General features: G+C 44.7%; 1 protein-coding gene across 1 annotated transcript in view; it reads right to left on the bottom strand.

Annotated features, from left to right (window-relative positions):
• Positions 1 to 19,563, bottom strand: part of PTPA (protein phosphatase 2 phosphatase activator) — a 39,905-nt gene extending 20,342 nt beyond the window's left edge. The window contains exons 1-3 of the mRNA XM_049895703.1: positions 19,291 to 19,563; positions 13,146 to 13,243; positions 9,907 to 9,993 (exon numbers count right to left, since the gene is read on the bottom strand). Coding sequence (XP_049751660.1) covers positions 9,907 to 9,993; positions 13,146 to 13,243; positions 19,291 to 19,321 — 216 coding nt within the window. The 5' untranslated portion in view covers positions 19,322 to 19,563. The remainder of the gene's footprint in view (positions 1 to 9,906; positions 9,994 to 13,145; positions 13,244 to 19,290) is intronic.
• Positions 19,564 to 19,592: the final 29 nt, after the last annotated feature.

Genomic DNA, 19,592 nt, shown 5'->3' with positions numbered 1-19,592 from the left:
TTTAGAGAGGCAGCATGGCTGGGCTTGAGAAACAGCTGCAGTTTCAGCACCTGATCTAGAGTTAGTCTGCCAGGAAGGGGTCACTGGGCAAGCTCAAACTCCAGCCCTGATTGTTCTTTTTTTAAATAAGTTTTAAAGTATACAATTAATACCTGTTCATCACAGGAAGTAGAAATGTAACCGACAGAAAACTAAAATGACCAGTAATCCTGCTGTTCAGAAATAAACATTATTAACATTTTAACATACTTTTCTGTTTTGTTTTTTGCAGCATCTTTTCTTAATTGCGCTTTAAGTGAAAGTTCACAAATCAAAACTTACATACGCCTTCCTACGTATTCCTAGTTGCTCTCCCCCTAGTGAGTTAGCACACTCCTCCCCTCCACCCTGTATTCCCCGTGTCCATTCAGCCAGCTCCTGTCCCCTCTGCCTTCTCATCTCCCCTCCAGACAGGAGCTACTGTGTGTACTTGAGCCAGGAAACTCACTCCTCACCAGCATCATTTCCTGTCTTATAGTCTAGTCCAATCCCTGTCTGAAGAGTTGGCTTTGAGAATGGTTCCAGTCTTGGGCTAACAGAGGGTCCAGGGACCATGACCTCTGGGGTCCTTCTAGCCTCAGTCAGACCATTAAGTCTGGTCTTCTTATGAGAATTTGGGGTCTGCATTCCACTGCCCTCCTGCTCCCTCAGGGGTTCTCTGTTGTGCTCCCTGTCAGGGCAGTCACCAGTTGTAGCCGGGCACCATCTAGTTCTTCTGGTCTCAGGCTGATGTAGTCTCTGCTTTATGTGGCCCTTTCTGTCTCCTGGGCTCGTAATTATCTTGTGTTTTTGCTGTTTGTCATTCTCCTTCGCTCCCGGTAGGTTGAGGCCGACTGATGAATCTTAGATGGCCGCTTGCTAGCATTTAAGACCCCAGATGCCACTCACCAAAGTGGGATGCAGAAGGTTTTCTAAATACATTTTGTTATGCCAATTGACCTAGATGTCCCCTGAAACCATGGTCCTCAGACCCCTGGCCCCTGCTACTCTGGTCTTTGAAGTGTTCAGTTGTATTCAGGAAACTTCTTTGTTTTTGGTTTAGTCCAGTTGTGCTGGTATCTCCTGTATCGTGTGTTGTCTTTCCCTTCACCTAAATTAGGTTCTAATTAGTGAAAACCCCTCTCCCTCCCTCCCCACCAAAGAATATTTTCTTGTGTTTAAACTACTTTTTCAGTTCTTATAATAGTACTCTCATACAATATTTGTCCTTTGCAACTAATTTCACTCAGCCTTCCGGAATCCTCCATGTTACGAGGTATTTCACAATTCATCGTGGTTCTTTATAGATAAGCAGTATACCACTGTGTGAATATACCATAATTTATTTATCCATTCATTTGTTGATGTGCACCTTGGTTGCTACCATCTTTTTGCTATTGTAAATAGTGCTGCAATGAACATGGGTGTACATGTATCTGTTCGTGTGAAGGCTATTTTTTCTCTAGGATATACTCCAAGGAGTGGGATTGCTGGATCGTATGTTAGTTCTATTTCTGGCTTTTAAAGGAAGCACCAAATCGATTTCCAGAGTGGTTGTACCATTTTACATTTCCACCATCAGTGTATAAGTGTTCCAGTCTCTCCACAACCTCTCCAACATTTATTATTTTGTGTTTTTTGGATTAACGCCAGCCTTCTTGGAGTGAGATGGCATCTCACTGCAGTTTTGATTTGTATTTCTCTAATGGCTAGTGATTGTGAGCATTTCCTCATGTATCTGTTAGCTGCCTCAATGTCTTCTTTGGTGAAGTGCCTGTTCATATTCTTTGCCCATTTTTTAATTGGGTTATTTGTGTTTTTATTGTCGAGTTTTTGCAGTATCATGTAGGTTTTAAAGATCAGACACTGGTTGGAATTGTTGTAGCTAAAAACTTTTTCCCAGTCTGTAGGTAATCTTTTTACTCTTTTGGTGAAATCTTTGGGTGAGCGTAAGTGTTTGATTTTTAGAAGCTCCCAGTTATCTAGTTTCTCTTCTGGTGTTTGTGCATTGTTAGCAATGTTTTGTATATTGTTTATGCCATGTACTAGGGCTCCTAACGTTGTCCCTATTTTCTTTTCCATGATCTTTATCGTTTTAGATTTTATATTTAGGTCTTTGATACATTTTGAGTTAGTTTTTGTGCATGGAGTGAGGTATGGGTCTTGTTTCATTTTTTTGCAGATGGATATCCACTTATGCCAGCACCATTTGTTAAAAAGACTGTCTTTTCCCCATTTACCTGTTTTGGGGCCTTTGTCAAATATCAACTGCTCATATGTTGATGGATTTATGTCTGGATTCTCAATTCTGTTCCATTGGTCCATGTATCTGTTGTTGTACCAGTACCAGGCTGTTTTGACTACTGTGGCAGTATAATAGGTTCTTAAATTAGGTAAAGTAAGGCCTCGCACTTTGTTCTTCTTTTTCAGTAATGCCTTATTTATCCGGGGCCTCTTTCCCCTCCATATGAACTTGGTGATTTGTTTCTCCATCTCATTAAAGGATGTCCTTGGGATTTGGATCGGAATTGCATTAAATGTATAGATCGCTTTTGGTAGAATAGACATTTTTATAATGTTAAGTCTTCCTATCCACGATCAAGGTATGTTCTTCCACTTATGTAAGTCTCTTTTGGTTTCTTGCAGAAGCGTACTGTAGTTTTCTTTGTATAAGTCTTTTACATCTCTGGTAAGATTTATTCCTAAGTATTTTATCTTCTTGGGGGCTATTGTAAATGGCATTGATTTGGTGATTTCCTCTTCAATGTTCTTTTTGTTGGTGTAGAGGAATCCAACTGATTTTTTTTTTTATCTTTATCTTGTATCCTGATACTCCGCTGAACTCTTCTATTAGTTTCAATAGTTTCCTGGAGGATTCCTTAGGGTTTTCTGTGTATAAGATCATGTCATCTGCAAATAGAGATACTTTTACTTCTTCCTTGCCAACCTGGATGCCTCTTGCTCCTTCTTGATTGTTATTTGCTTGATATATTTTTTTCCCTCCTTTGAGTTTTTGTTTTGTGTCTTTAAGTCCAAGGTGTGTCTCTTGTAGGCAGCATATAGATGAATCGTGTTTTTTAAAATCCATTCTGCCACTCCCTGTCTCTTTATTGGTACATTTAGTCCATTTACATTCAGCGTAATTACAATTGGTATGAGTTTAGCGCTGTCATTTTGATGTCTTTTTTTGTGTGTTGTTGACAGTTTCTTTTTTCCACTTAATTTTTGGTGTCGAGTGGTTTTTATTTATATATTGTCTTTTCCTCTTTTTCTTTGTTGTTGATTTTGTTTTTGCTGAGTCTATGTTTTTCTTGTATTTTATTTTGATGTGTAGGATTGTTAGTTTCCTTTGTAGTTACCTTAATATTTACCCCTATTTTTCTAAGTTTAAACCAAACTTTTATTTCCTTACATCACCTTGACTTCCTCTCCATATGAAAGATCTATGGCTACATTTTTTAGTCCTTCTTTATTGATTTAATGCTGTCATCTTTTACATTATGAAATCGCTGTTTCCATGGTTTGAGCGTTTTTTTTATCTTGATCTATTTTTGTGATTTCCCTATCTGGGTTGATATCTGGTTGCTCTGGCCTGTGTTCTAGTAAGTATTGGGTTGATATCTGACGTCACTGATTTTCTAACCAGAGAACTCCCTCTAGTATTTCTTGTAGTTTTGGTTTGGTTTTTGCAAATTTCCTAAACTTCTGTTTATCTGGAAATGTCCTAATTTCACCTTCATATTTGAGACAGTTTTGCTGGATACACGATTCTTGGCTGGCAATTTTTTTTCCTTCAATGCTTTCTATGTCATCCCATTGTCTTCTTGCCTGCGTGGTTTCTGCTGAGTAGTCCGAGCTTATTCTTATTGACTCTCCTTTGTAGGTGACTTTTTGTTTATCCCTAGCCACTCTTAAAATTCTCCATCTTTGGTTTTGGCAAGTTTGATTATAATATGTCCTGGTGACTTTCTTTTGGGATCTGCCTTATATGGGGTTCAATGAGCATCTCGGATAGATATCTTCTCATCTTTCACAATATCAGGGAAGTTTTCTGCAAACAAATCTTCAACAATTCTCTCTGTATTTTCTGTTCTCTCTTCCTGTCTGGTACTCCAGTCACTCATAGGTTATTTCTCTTGATAGACTCCCATATGATTCTTAGGCTTTCTTCATTTTTTTAAATTTTTTTACCTGATTTTTCTTTGAATATATTGGTGCTGAGTGTCTTATCTTCGATCTCACTAATTCTGACCTCCATTTCCTCAATTCTGCGCCTCTGACTTTCTATTGAGTTGTCTAATTCTCTAATTTTATTGTTAATCTTCTGAATTTCTGATTGCTGCCTCTCTATGATTCTTGCAGCCTATTCAGTTTTTCATTATGCTCTTCAATAACCTTCTTAATTTCCTCCACTGCTTTATCTGTGTGTTCCTTGGCTTGTTCTGTGTTTTCCCTGATCTCCTTCCTGATCTCTTGAAGAGTTCTGTATATTAATCTTTGTATTCTGCCTCTGGTAATTCCAGGAAGATTTGGTCATCCAGGAGATTCTTTGATATTTTGTTTTGAGAGCTTGTTGAAGCGATCATGGTCTGCTCCTTTACGTGATTTGATATTGACTGTTGTCTCCAAGCCATCTATAAGTTACTGTATCAATTTATTTCATGTTTGCTTACTGTATCCTAGCTTCTTGCTTTATTTTGTTTTGATATCCCCAAATAGGCTACTTGAGAGAACTAGCTTGATTATTTGCATCTTTGAAGCTCTAATGTCCTGTCACCAGGTGGCTAGAACTGTTACCAGGTATATGAGCCTAGGGATCATTCACTTTCTTGCACGGATCCAACTCAGGTGTCCAGGTAGTTGGTCACCAAGTGTGTGGTTCAGGCTCTGTCCTAGAGTCTCAGAGGGACAGGGGTGATAGGCATAGGCACAAGTATCTGGTTGAAGCAGGGGGTCATGCTCTAAGCAAGGCATGGGGCTGACAATCGTCCCCCAAGTGTCTGTAAGGAAAGCATGCCCCTGTACCCTGGAGTGCACAGGTAGGTGGGTTCTGCAGCCAGACCATGGTACCCGATGCTTTTGGTTGTAAGGACTGGGAGGCACCACTTATCCTTGGACCTCTGTTGCGGGTGGCTAGGTAGTGTAGGTAGAGCCATTAGTCCTCAGGCCCCGGATATGGCTAGATAAGCACCCTGCTTAATAGGCTGAGTGGTGTCAAACGTCTACCTCCCCCCCGCCCCCCCCCCCCCCCGCCTCTTCAGCTCACAGCTGAAACAGTTGAAGTCAGATCTCAGGCACATATACCACTGCAGTTTGCAGTTAAGGACTTAAGCTCCTGAAATGCGCCCACACAGGTCCATGCAGGGGTGAAAGGCATTCAAAGTCTGGGGACCATTTGTTCCTGGATAGGAGCTGCTTCTGCCCTGGGTTCCCAGCTTACAGAAGCCAGCAGACTATCTTTTCCCCAATTGTTAGTTTATTCCTTTTCCAAGGCCAGGAGAATGGCTCAGGATGTGCAGCAGAACCTATCTCAGGCCCAGGGAAATTGACAGACACCGAAGCCAGCTTGGGTGCTGGGGGCGCGGTAAGTTAGATGCAAGTACTTAGCTTTTGCCAAGAGCACTGTTCTTCTCTGATTCCTAAGGCATGAGTAGACTGTGTGGCTCACTATCTCTCCCTGAGGAAACCACACCCCAAACGCTGCCAGGGGATCATGCCTAAGGGGCTCCGATTCCCACAAAGTCAGGTTAGGCAACGCCTCACTGAACTGTCTCTCCCTTCCCCTGCCACTCAGTCCAATTTTCTAACTTTGCCTTTGATGTTCAGGGCTCCTAACTTGTTATATATACAATGGCTTCACTTGTTTTTTCAGGTCTTTGTTGTAAGAGGGACCACTGGAAGCATCTGACTACTCTGCTGTCTTTGCCCTGCCTCTCCTCTACTGTTTATCATGATAAGAATTTTAAAGTCAGGTGGACCTGGATTCAAATTTCAGTTAAACCACCATTAGTTGCTATGAAACTTTGAGTAAGTAACATTAACTCTGAGTTTCAGTTTTTTCATCTCAAAAATCCAGATAATAATCCCTGCCTCATAAGGCTATGGCAAGGACTAAATACCTATCCACAAAAACTGTATGGCACAGGATAATGGTAATATTTAAACACATACACCTCCTTAAAAATGGATCACAGGGCCTTGTAGCCTGATCATTTTCCTCAGTATATCATGACCCTCGTCCCACATCAACATGTAAACAAAATTTTACGATATCCTTTAATAAGTGACCAGCATTTCACTGTACCAATGTACCATAATTTATTTAGCAAATTCCTCACTGTTAAGTATCTGGGTTACTTCCAACAGTTCATAACTATAAACAACACTGATAAACTACAAACAACTGACCCTGTGCAACGAATAGGTCAAAGGTCTGACTGCATGCAATGCTTTGTGTGACCTGCTGAGTCTGAGAGCCCATTTCTCTCACCTATCCAACAGAAGAACTGAGGAAGGAAAGATGTCACAGGGATGCAAAAGATATTCAGAGTCAGGTAACCCTGGGAAGTGGGTCCCTGCCAGGAAGCCAATCTAGAACCCGCCAGTGTCTTAGTGGGCACCAACCAGATAAGGAGAAACCTCAGGAAATCTAGCACTGGGGAGAACCAGCAGGATGGATATCCACATGAGAAACTGTGGCTGGGAGGAGAGCAAGGCACAGTCAGGTGTACTATTGTTGAGACTCTCCAGAGGAGCAGAGATCCTTGAGGGCTGTGTGTGTACTGAAGAAGGGAGAGACGAGGCTAATAGAACCCATGCCAGCCAGTGCCCCTGGCTGCCTCACTTCGAGAGGAACAAATCACATTGTGATCTATGTAAGTAACGCCCCCTGGCATTGTGTGATACAATGGCCCTGAGTGGTGGTCTCTCTCATCTCCTCTTTGCCTAAGCTTGGGGAGTGGGAGAGTAAAAGCTACCTGCAAAAGGGTGATTTCCTTTACACCTGATGGAGGCAGAGGGCCGGGGTGACACAGAGCTGCCTTGCTGAGATGTGACAGAAAGTGCTGCCAGAGCCTAGCTTTGTGAAGAACCAGGTCAGCAGAAACAGCTAATGAGGGCAGACCAAACCTGACCCCATGCACCAACTGTGACTTACAATGGATGGCACAGTACTCTGGGCCCCTGGAACCACCAGCAAGCCCCGAATTCCCTGAAGATCTCAGGTCTTTCGTGAGGCACTGAAGGGATAAAGAAGGTGGCTCCAAAGGCCAACAGGAGCCAGGCCTCAGCTGCTAGCTCAGCTGGGCCAATAAATAATTAAAAGACCCCCTGCCCCCCTTTCTGGATAGGGCTTTTTGAATGCAAGGGGCTGTTGCTATTGTTTGGAGCCTGACAGAGGAGAGGAGTTGGAGGGGGAGAGAATTGTGGACTGGGGCCCCCACGAGGCTCAAAGAATAATCTGAGCTACCTTCCATCTCCCTGAATCAGTGCTTCCCTTTTGGATTTCAGGGGTGGGTAAAATTTTCCCTGAAAATTTTGCTTGCCAACTTTTTCATTTGGCCCTTTAATACATTAAAAAACAAACAAAACAACTACAAAAATAAATCTCCTATCTACTATCACCTGAAGAGTAGAACAGACATAATCTCAAAATCAAGGACGGCCCTCTTAACTGCCTATTAGTCTATGACAAACGCACTCCACTGCCCCTGCTTCTTCTCTTTGCTGTGGGTGGTATGGAAGCCGCCACCCCATACCACTCTGCCCTCTCCCAAGCTGCAGCTGCCATTTCTGCAGTAGTAGACAGAAGCAAGACGAAGCCAGAGACCTGAACAGCTGCACCAGGCAGAAGAGAGGCCCCATCTGTGGCCTTTGGCCACGTGCTGTGATCCATGCCTTCTGCTGTCCCTGCTGGCTGTGGGCAGAAGCTCAGAGACCTCTGGAGACTAAACTAGTCATCTCTGCCCACCAAGTGAGGACCAGCCATGCAATACTTCACAGCTCAGGAAGAGCCCAGATTAAAGCAACCATGATGCTAATTAAAGCTAGAACTGAATAAAACTAATTATGACAATAAAAAAAAAAAAAAAAAAAAACCAAATCCATTGCCATCGAGTCAATTCCAACTCATAGCAACCCTACAGAACAGGAGAACTGCCCCACAGAGTTTCCAAGCAGCGCCTAGTGGATTCACACTGCCGACCTTTTGGTTCGCAGCCATAGCTATTAACCACTACACCACCAGAGTATAGCTAACAATAAGGACACTTAGTATGTGCCAGGCACTGTGCTAAAACCCTACATGCAAGAGCTCAGTAAATGTGACGGGACCCATAAGTAGGTCTGATTACTCTTTCCACCTCACAGATGAGAAAACGGAAGGTCAGAGGGGACAAGGTCACTCAGCTCAGAGCTGACGGTATCAAAACCCATTAAGCCTGATTCCAGAACCCAAGCTCTTACCCACGCTGCATTCCTGCCAAAAGAACAGCTCATAAGCTAAGACAATGCCTGGTTGGTGGGGTTACCTGCCATAAAAGTCTCAGGGGTAATTAAGGAACCTGGAAGGGATCTGGTAGCTAAGGATTTGCTGAGGTAATTACAACTTCTCTTTTAGTTAGCCCTTCCCCCACCACATTCCCTGGTTCATTGACCTCAGCTGGATGAGGAGGGGCTCTCTCTCTCTCTCTCTCTCCCCAGTCATCCTACACCCACAACCACTGCCAGGGTGCTTGGCAGACCCAAGAGAGACCCAAGAAGCCACTGGTGGACCAGCTTCCAAAGGAAGGCAAACCATCCTGGGGCACAGGCCTGGCTCCCCTCAAGTGGACAGGGTAAGGACCTACACCATCCAGCAGCCAGTTAGGGCCCCGGAAGAGGTGGCTCCACCAGGTCAGGCTATGAAGGCTAAAGCAGCAATGTTAGCTTTGGGACAGGTTGAGAAACTGGCGAGAGGCAGGGCCAGGCCTTACCCAGCATGGCCCGAGGCTGTGGCTGGAGAGATGGGTAAGGAAAAGCTGAGAGACAGGGCAGCACAAGCCCTGGTGTATGACATAAGCAGGTCACAGTGACTCTGGGCCAACCGGGACAGCAACCCAACAGGCCATGAAAGGCCTGGGACTCAGCCCTGGGAGAGAGCACCCAGCAACAGCACGCAACCTGCAGAACCACACCTTCCAATGGGTATCCACCTGCGTGCAACTCCTGCCCTCCCTGCACGAACAAGTCTGACTCTGAAGCAGCATCAAAAAGCACCCACCTGGCAGTGTGAACCCAAAGTCTAAAAAATGTGTGTCCTTCAATCCAGTAATTCTACTTTGAGGAGTAAATCCTTAGAGAACAATGCCCACAGGACAGCAATGCTTAGGGAATACAACCTAAAAATCTAAAATTCGGGGGTTGTTGAAATGAACAAGGGCACAGCTCAGTGGCACAGCTGTTTCCGCTCCTCACAGTGTCCTGGAATGTGAGCAGGAGAAGGTCTGAGCAGTACTCCCCAGCTGTTAACAGGGGCTGCCCCTGGACACTGGGTATGAGGGAGAACAGGAGGAAGCAGTCAGTGTTTTTGTTAATGTTATCCATGCCTCTATTAGTGATCTCTTCAATGAGTACATTTACTTCTTTGTAATCTTTTCTAATTTAAACGGTTATGTAAAAATACCAGTAAACAAAAATGAAATAGCAGATTTACTCTGATCCTATTTTTATAAGTATACATCTATTTACAGATTAAAAAAATATTAGAAATAGAGACACCAAATGTTGACCACACTTGTGTTTGGGTGATCATATTTTCTGCACTGTCCCAGTTGTGGGCAATGAGCACATGCGACTTTCTTGAGCTATTTTTGGAAAGGCAGTTGAAGCAGGATCCCTGCCTGGGCCTACCTCGGAGACTTTGTACTCGAAGGTCAGCTTCTTCCCCTTCACACCTTCGTTGAGGGTGAGGATGAATCCGATGTAGTCTGCGTATGCCTACCAAACAGAGAAGGAAATGGGGGTATGGAGAGGGGTGTCAGGTCCACCACCCTGTACACCCTGGCCAGCCCCCCAGCTCCATCCAGTTGCTGAAGAGTACCAAGCTACCTCTGACTCCCAAACTGGTAGCAGAAGTAGAAAGATGACACCAAACACCCCACCTCCAAAAAAGCCAGCAAGTCAACCACAACAATAACCCCTGACTGCCAGCCAGCATACACTGAGTGCTCACTACTGCTGCTGGCAGCCTCTTTATACACAACCACTGTGAGGCAGATATTATCAATAAATTCATTTTACAGATGAAATGAGGCTTCAGGAGAAGTGACTTACCCAAGGACTCCTAAGACCAAGATCTCATCAGATGTGAAGCTAAGACTCAGCCAGCCTAACTCCAAAGCTGAGTGGCTGAGAGCTTGACCACAATACTACACTGCCAGGAGTTTCAAGGAACATCACTGAGGGTTCCTTGCCCCTTCATTTCAGCCCCCAGTCCCTCCCCTAGTAGTCTTCTGGGTGTTTCCCCCACCACAAGCTAGACTGTGTAGATGCAGTGCAGATGCCCTGTTCTCAGGAGGTGTACACAGGCATCCTGTGGGAGTGTCTCCCAACACACACAGCCTCAGCTTTCAACCGGGCACTCTCTTCCCTGCAGCATTGCAAGTTACATCCAGCAGAGGAATAAGAAAGCACAGAGGCCCCTGATGAAGCAGTTCTTGGGAGCAAGTAACTCCTGTTTGGTCTTGTTTCTTCATCATCCCTTTTCCTCTTACTTTGTTCCTTCCTTATCCAAGCTTAAAGATGCCAGGAGTCCCCACAGCAAGTCCTGAGATAACTATGCCCAATCACTTAATATCTACAAGGGAGCATTCCCATGCCAAGATCCTCCTGCCAACCTGTGGAATGGCCCCAGGTAGAAACAAGGGGTCACACAGCTGGTCAAGCAGATTAGCAATAGCAACCCTCCCGGCCCAGGGCAAGTTTTAGCCTTTGTCCTAATTAATTTATGATAGCCGGTGTTCGCAATCACTCCAATCTTCAAAGTACGCTGGAACGCAAGGATAGGAAGCAGCAAGGGATGACATTACCCTCCACATGTCCCTGCTCCCACATAGGTCCAGGTCTCTGGTTACTAAAACTCAGGGCATTTTTATAAACACAACTGTGTGCAGAGTTTCCACCAACATAATGGTAAAAATGACATAACAACATCAATAGTAAGTATGCCTATTGTTCAGTAAGGCCTACTGCATACCTAGCACTGGGCTAACTGCTTTTTGGCTTTAAGTCATCTTGGCCTCCAAACAACCCATTTTGCTATAGAGGAAACTGAGCTCAACCAGGTTAAGCACCTTGCCTAAGTCACAGGAAGAGAAAATAGCAGCCCAGGGTTTCAAGGCCACACCTCTCTGACTTCAAAGTCCATGTTCTTGGCCACTGTACTCTGCTGCCTAGTGAAACCCTGTGGGCCACAGCACAACTCCAACAGATTCACTCAGTCCAGCCACAACAGGTCCGTGCACTTGAGTGATAAGCTTCACAGCAAGTAAAAGGCTTCTCTATCAGGTGTCCCTGAACTTACGCTCCAGAAGAAAAAGTGGCCAACACTTCCAAAAAATGTTGGTGCTTAGAGCAAAGTCTGCAAACTTTCCCTCCAAACGACCAGACAGTAAATATTTTGGGCTCTGTGGGCCATACAGTCTGGGCCTCGACTTCTCAATTCCACCCATCTCTACCATGGTAGCATGAAAGTGCCCATAGACAATATGTAAACAAATGAGTGTGGCTGTGTTCCAGTAGAACTTTACTTACAAAACAGATAGCAGGCCAGATTAGGTTGGCAGGCAGTAATTGCCGATCCCTGGCCAAGAACATACTGGATCAGTATCGGGGGGCTCTAAAGCATGAACCTTTTCAACATCACCTCAACCACTTACGTACTATGACATCTTGCTAAGTTCCTTTATCTCTTAGTCTCAGTTTCATCACCTAAAAAGTGATGACAATCACAGAACTGATCTCACATCATAAACACCTAGTCCTCCTTGGAAAATAACTAGAGGGGAAAGCAAGAAACCAAACGGATGCAGACAAACACCACCAAGAATGATCCACCCCATAATTTCAATAGCTGACATTGAGAAATGTGAGGCAGAGCAGCCAAGATGATGAAAGGACTCAAAACCCTGATCTTTGAGGAGCAGTTGAAGGGATTAAGGTGTTTATTCTGAAGAAGACTCGGGAAGAACACCTCAGAATAGACATGATAACCACCTCCAAATACTTAGAAGGCTGGTTTGTGAAAGAGGAACCAAACAGACTCGTAGGGTCTCAAGTCACAACTAGGCTAAGCATAGAAAGAAGCTCTAGGGTTTGGGTTCAATGTTGGAATAGCAGACTCGTTAGAGAGAATCTACCAAGCTTACAAGAGCCCTAGTGCCCGCCCTGCTGTACATGTGACACTCCCCACCCCAGGTGACTGCAGCTGGGCCAAAGGCCTTACCTGAGAATTTGAAACTGCCTTTCCTTTTCTCAGTCCCAGTCTTTTACATACTGATTTTACCATATGCTCAGGAGGTGCAAACTCTCTTCTGCCCTCCATTTGGACTGTGCAGCAGAGGAAGGTGGTCTGCAGAAAGGGGACTTCCTGACTTTCTCCACTCAGTTTTCTAGGCCCTGGTTCCTGGTGTTTTTGAGGCATAGCCACATCCCTGGCCTAAGTTTCTAAGAGATAATCTCCTCTCCTTTTGATATGCTGACTCTCAGATTTGCTGTTACTTACAACCACGAATCAAAGTGGCCCACTCCATCATTTAGGACATTCATGTTCAGCCAATATAACAACACTCAGTGGTCAATAGTTTATGAGAACCAGGAGCAGAGTTCTCCAGAGTTACCCTGGCCTCAGCCCCCAGAGATATTTGGGCAGAAGCATCCCTGAGTCCTGCCCCTAAGGAGGAGGGGCAGCCAGCTCCTCTGTCACCTTGCTCCCCAGCTTACAACAGCTCAGGCTCTGAGAACAAGAAGGGCCAGGAGCTCACAGCCCCTGTCATGCCTAGAAAACCATTGTCTTTGGAAAAAACAAGTTTGTCGGAGAAGAACTGTACCCTCACCCCAGTTCTGACCCAACAGTGCAGACACCACTGTACCTGAGAACGCTTCCATTTGCCCATGTCCGGCACTGTATGAATCTCCTTCTTTGGAATGATGAAGTTCTGAGCAGCTGGAGGGGTTTCCTCCGAAGAACCTTGATAAAGAAAATGAAAAAGTAAGCAGGTAAACAGAATCCTCCCATGCAACACTTACACGCTCACACTTTTAAAGCAAGACTCCAACCTCCAAACCATAGCAGAAACCAGACACCTACTCCCAGGACACAGTAACAGCTGGTTAACCCAAACCCACTGGCCTCCTGCTTTTCCTTACTCTGCACAGATCAGGACAACACGCAATCCCTTCGACAACCAAGACTGACCGTGCTTCTGCCAGGCCCTCATCTCCCACTCCCCATCTGGGCAGAAGAGTTAAAAAAAATTAAACCAAGTTGACCTTTTAGACACAAACAGGCAATTCAAAAGAAAAAAAAAATGGCCCCCATTTTTAACTCAGTAATGAAGTTACTCCTGAAGTTCACCCTTCAGCCAAAGATTCAGGCCTATGAAACAATTTAACACATGTAACTCAACCACAAATAGGAGACTAAATGGGTACACCAGCACAAAAGTGAAGACAAGAATGCCGGAAGGAACAGAACAACTGGACAAACGAAAATGGGGAACCAGAGGTTGAGAAGGGGAGAGTGTTGACAGATCACGGGTTTGGCACCCAATGTCACGAAACAATTTATGTATTGTTTAATGAAAAACTAATTTGCTCTGTAACCTTCACTTAAGGCACAATTAAAAGGAAAAAAAAAAAACACAAATGGCCAATAAACATTTGAAAAAATTACCAACTTTCCAAAAGCAAAGAAATATAAATTAAATGAGATTTCTTTTGCCCTCTCAGGTTGGCAGATTAAAAACATCTGGCACTGATTCAAATAAGGGGAAACAGTAGCTCTCCTGTATTGTGGGTGAAAGTGTTGGTACAACCTGCTGAGTGCGCAATTAAACACTATCTTTTGAAATAAAAAAAAGTATATACCCCATTAAGCAAACAGATCTACATATAGGAGTCTATCCTACAGATATACTCACAAAAATACACAAAGATGTACATACAAGTGCTTACTGCATTGGAAAAAAAATCAGAAACCATCCAAGTATCAATTGATAAGGCAATGGGGTAAATAATGATATATCTTACAGCCTTGAACATTTTTTTCAAATGTTTATTGGCCGTTTACGGTTTGTTTTTTTTTTCCCCCAAAACCAAGGGGCAGTTCTACTTTGTTCTATAGGGCACTGTGAGTTGGAATCAACTCAATGGGATGTACACTATAATCCCATTTTTGTAAAAATCATAACTATACATGTTAATGTAAATAATACATATGCATTATTATATGCATAGAGAAATCTAAAGTACTAAACAAAGTTAATAATTGTCATCTCTAGGAGGTGAGGTTTATAGGAGACTTTCATTTCCTAAGTTACATATTATTTTTTTTGTGTGATTTAGCTGAAAGTTTACAGAGCACATTACTCATTAAACAGTTAATACACAAATTGTTTTGTGACATTGGTTGCCAATCCCGCAATGTGTGAATACTCTCCCCTTCTCCACCCCAAGGTTCCCTGTTTCTGTTTAACCAGTTTTCCTGCCTTCCTGCCTTCTCTTTTTTGCTTTTAGGCTGGTGTGCCCATTAGTCTAGTGCAAATGATTGAATTATGATGCATGTCCCTCGTGTGTGTTATTGTTGGCCTTGTAGACCTGTCTAATCTTTGGCTGAAGGCTGAACCTCAGGAGTCACTTCAGTACTGAGTTAAAAGGGTGTCCAAAACGTTACACATTATTTTTAAAAACAAGCATATACACTTTTGTAGTCAGAAAAAAAAAAAAAAACTATTTTAGGTGGAGTTTCTATATTTTCAGAAGTTTAAAGAAAGAAAACACAGGGCAGCTCCTAGAGGCCTAGTGGGCTGACCTAGAGGCAAACCATTAAAGTTAACTACTTACTTGAAGGGAGTGGTCTCTCTAGCCAATCTAGACTCCCTTCACTTTGTGGCACTGGAAAATACAAACCCATAATCTCTTATCCATAATTCCAAAATCCAGAAAGTTCTGAAAACCCAAAGTTTTTTTCAGAAATTTGGCACAAACTCATTTGGTGGCAAAACTTGAACCTGAACTCATGTGAGGATAGTTAAAGGCTTTGTGTATCCCCCTCAGGGTATTTATACATTTTGCTGCAGAAATATTTTTGAGTTTGATTATGGGGTGTTGTTTTCTGAAATCTGAAGAACTCTGAATTCTAAAACACACCTGGCTCAAGAGGGTTGAGGGGTTGAATTAACTATTGAAGATGTTAGATTAGTAAGCATCTTCCTTTAAAAACGCAAGCTCTTCAGGAAGAGTAATGAACTGTCAGTCATTCACAATGCACCATAAATTTGTTCCTTTCCCTTCCTCATAAAACCTCACTGATATCAGCTGCATGGAGAAAAGAGGACAGGGACCTAGAAGGTTCTAGACTATGTGACATTTGGGGGAACAAGACCTGCCTAGAGAGGCCCTGAGGAAAGGAAAAGTGCCACAAGACCTAGAAACCTAAGGAGAAGGACAAAGAATCAGAAGAGCACAGCAAACCTCTGTCAAAACTCAAACTAGAGCCCAAGAAAGAGACCAGAAACTCTCTTCTTTCCCCTACCTGTCCTGCAAGCCCTGTTCCCAGAATTGAGGCCCCTGCCATTAGTAAATTGCTGCTTTCAGTGAGATGATAAATAAAAAGCTTTGTAGGCCAGACTGGTAACCTAACCACATTGTTTCTATGGGAAAATGTATTCCACATTCCAAATAATCAACTTGCAAACGACCCTTGGGAACACAGCCTCTGCGTAAGCCTCAGAGTACTTTGTTAAGTTTTCTAAGTTTGAGAGGCACTCTCCTGACATTATTCTACAGGGTCAGGTCATCATGCCCTGTTCCAGGGGAAAAAGTCACCTCGTAGAAGTCATTGCAACAAAGTACTGGTGACACACACACACACACACCCCCGAGTCACCAGAACACTCAATCACAAGTCAAGGAAAGAAATCAGTCTTTGAACACAGGGCCATGATAAACACTCCCTCCAGCCTTGGATTCCGTCTCTGACAAAGACACCAAGGGACAGTGGGGTCTCCTGGGATCTCACAAGGTAGCAATGTCCTGAGTTTTAGAGATGTTCCCAAAAAACCCCGAAGAATATAGTGTATCGTCATCTACCATTTAGGAACTTATTACATGTTCGTCTCTGTCATCTTTGAAAAGAATAACAGCAGTCAACACTTGCTGACTATCCATGTGCCCAGGCTTTGCCCCCAGCCTTGCTGAATGCACACTATGACTATGTAGAAGGTAGGTTGTTATTAGGTGCCGTTGAATCGGTTCTGGCTCATAGCGACCCTATGTGCAAGAGAAGGAAAAAGTGCCCACTCCTGCGCCATCCTCACAATCTTTGTTCTGCTTAACCCCCTTGTTGCAGCCACTGTTTCAAACCTATCTCATTGAGGGTCTTCTTTTTTTTCTGCTGACCCTCCATTTTACCAAGCATGATGTCCTTCTCCAGATAACGTGGTCCCTCCTGATAACGTGTCCAAAGTACGTGAGACGAAGTCTCGCCATCCTTGCTTCTAAGGACCATTGTGGCTGTACTTCAGTAGCCTCATTTTAAGAGATAAGAAAACTGAAGCTTACAGAGGCTGTGGCTTGCAAGGCAGAGCCAGGTCTGTATGACTCCAAAATCCAAGCTTTCCCCCACTACACTGTCTGAGTTAAGTAGGACTTCCCCACTCGTTCCAAACATCCTGTTTCAAACATCGAAGGAGGACCACCTCAGGAGCCTGGACCTTTCCAGCCATAGGTAGCCTCCTGAGCTTTCATTTCTTTCAGTGTACGCATTCTCTCGCTACCCTATCCGCATCCCCATCCATATTCAGAGGCACGTTCATCTCACTGAGGATTCCTCTTGCTATTTATCTCCTGATGTCATTACCAGAACTTCTAAGGCCACATGCATGAGGTTTCGTACGAAAGAAAATAACTGTTTGGTTTCAAATGCTCTAACAGACTGTATCCAGCTCTTTGTCCATCTGTTCTTTGGGAGGGTGAAAAGGATGCCTCTTCTGATCTTCAAAATTTCTCCCTCCGCTGTGGGGACCATGGTCTCAGGGAACAACTAGCTCAATTGGTATAACATAGTTTATAAAGAAAATGTTCTATATTCTACTTTGGTGAATAGCGTCCAGGGTCTTAAAAGCCTATGAGCAGCCATCTAGGGTACTCCACTGGTCCCACCCCTTCAGGAGCAAGGAAGAATGTTACAGAGTAGAAAGATTAGTCCAAAGGACTAATGGACCACATCTACCACGGCCTCCACCAGCCTGAGTCCAATACAACTAGATGGTGCCTGGCTACCACCACTGACTGCTCTGACAGGGATCACAATAGAGAGTCCCAGACAGAGCTGGAGAAAAATGTAGAACAAAATTCTAACTCAAAAAGAAAGACCAGACTTGCTGGCCTGACAGAGACTAGAGAAACCCTGAGAGTATGGCCTCTGGACACCCTTTTGGCTCAGTAATGAGGTCATTCCTTAGGTTCACCCTTCAGCCAAAGATTGAACAGGCCCATGGAATAAAACAAGACTAAAGGGGCCCACCAGCCCTGGGGCAGGGACTGGAAGGCAGGAAGGAACAGGAAAGCTGTAATAGGGAACCCAGTGTTGAGAAGGGAGAGTGCTGACATGTTGTGGGGTTATTAGCCAATGTCATACAAGAATGTGTGTACCAACTGTTTGATGAGAAACTAGCTTGTTCTGTAAACCTTCATGTAAAGTTCAAGTAAAAAAAAAAAAATTCTCCCTCCTGAGACTCTCGAAGTCCCTGGGTGGTGCAAGTGGTTTGTAATCAGTTGCTAACCTAAAGGTTGGCAGTTCAAATGCACCCAGTTGTGCCACAGAAGAAAGGCCGGGTGATCTGCTTCCATAAAGATTACAGCTTAGAAAACCATAGGGAGCAGTTCTACTCTGTAACATATGGGGTTGCTATGAGTCGGACTCAACTTGACCACAACAGGTTGGTTTGTTTGTCTGTTTGTTTTGAGAACCTCCAAGGGATCACAAAATGCGAAGACAGGACAGAAGAAACACTGAATGCTCTCAAAACATTAGCTGTGTTTGGCTTAGCCTATTTTGTCATCGGTTAGAATTTTAAAAGTTACTATGGCTGCTAACCAAAAGGTTGGAGGTTCAAATCCACCAAGCGCTCCTTGGAAACTCTATGGGGCAGTTCTACTCTGTCCTATATGGTCACTATGAGTTGGAATCTCATAGCAGTTTGGTTTGGTTTTGGTGGTCAGTCTTCCTTAGCTCATAGGGAGGAAGGTGTCAGTTAATAGCCTTCCCCTTCCCCAGGAATGGAGTCTGTATAAGAAGAACCTCCACCCCGGATTTCCTTATCTGAGATAACGAAAAAGAAGCCACAGTGTGGAAATAAAAGTTACGACAATGCCAGAGAGAGACTCTCATCTCCTTACACAACCAGCCTTTTATAATTAGTGGTTTAGACACCAAGGGCAGTTTCTCTCAAATTCTCAGCCACTGAAACTCCAGAGCCTGGTCTCCCAGAGGGCGAAAGGGTACGTGGATGAGGGGTGGGTAGAGCGCGGGGGAGGTTGGAAAGCGGGGAGTCAGGCCCAGGCCCACCAAGCACCACCCCTGGAACCCAGGCTCTAATAAAGAAGGCAGACACTTGAATCACTTTCGCCTCCATCCCTAGCAGCTTCCCCATCAGGTCAAGGGCTACTTAGCACACACAGCCCTCTCCCGGCCTTTTCTCCACGGCACTGCCCACACAGCCCTCGAGCAATCCGGACTCCCCAAGTCTCAGCGCTGCGCCCCAACCATCACCCGACTCCTTTCGCAGCTCCGGGTTTTTGCTCTCTTTACAGGGTCCCTTCACCTCTTCTCCCTCAGGGCCTCTCAACTCTTGCTCTCTCCCTCCTCAGAACCCACCAGCTTTTGCCCTTGCGTTCCCCCATCTCCTGACCCTCTCCCTCTGGAGCCCCCACACACACCTCACCCCTTTCCCGCCCGCACGCCTGGCACCGCCCGCGCATTCCCTATCTCACCCAAGCAGGGCCCGGTCCTACCTGGCGGCTGCTGCCTCTCACCCTCAGCCATCTTCCTCTCCTGAAGCCGGCCCGGAAGCCTGAGGTCCTCTCTCACCTTTCACCCCCGAACCCACTCTTCCTTCCCCCAGCTCCACCCCGGGCTCAGAGCTTTCTGAAGAGAAATGGGCACCGGCCGACTAGAATCGAAAACTGACAATTAAAGTCACCCCAGAGGAGAATCGGCCATGTTGGTGCGGGGCACTCAGGGAGCATGCCCACCAACGGCCGGCTCGCGCATACCGCGCTTATTGGGAGACGGCAGCCATGTTAGTGCGGGGCAC

Source organism: Elephas maximus, chromosome 9 (genome assembly GCF_024166365.1).
Source record: "Elephas maximus indicus isolate mEleMax1 chromosome 9, mEleMax1 primary haplotype, whole genome shotgun sequence".
Lineage (NCBI taxonomy): Eukaryota > Metazoa > Chordata > Mammalia > Proboscidea > Elephantidae > Elephas > Elephas maximus.
Note: the sequence above shows the minus strand (reverse complement) of the source record. Positions and strands in the feature narration are given on the sequence as shown.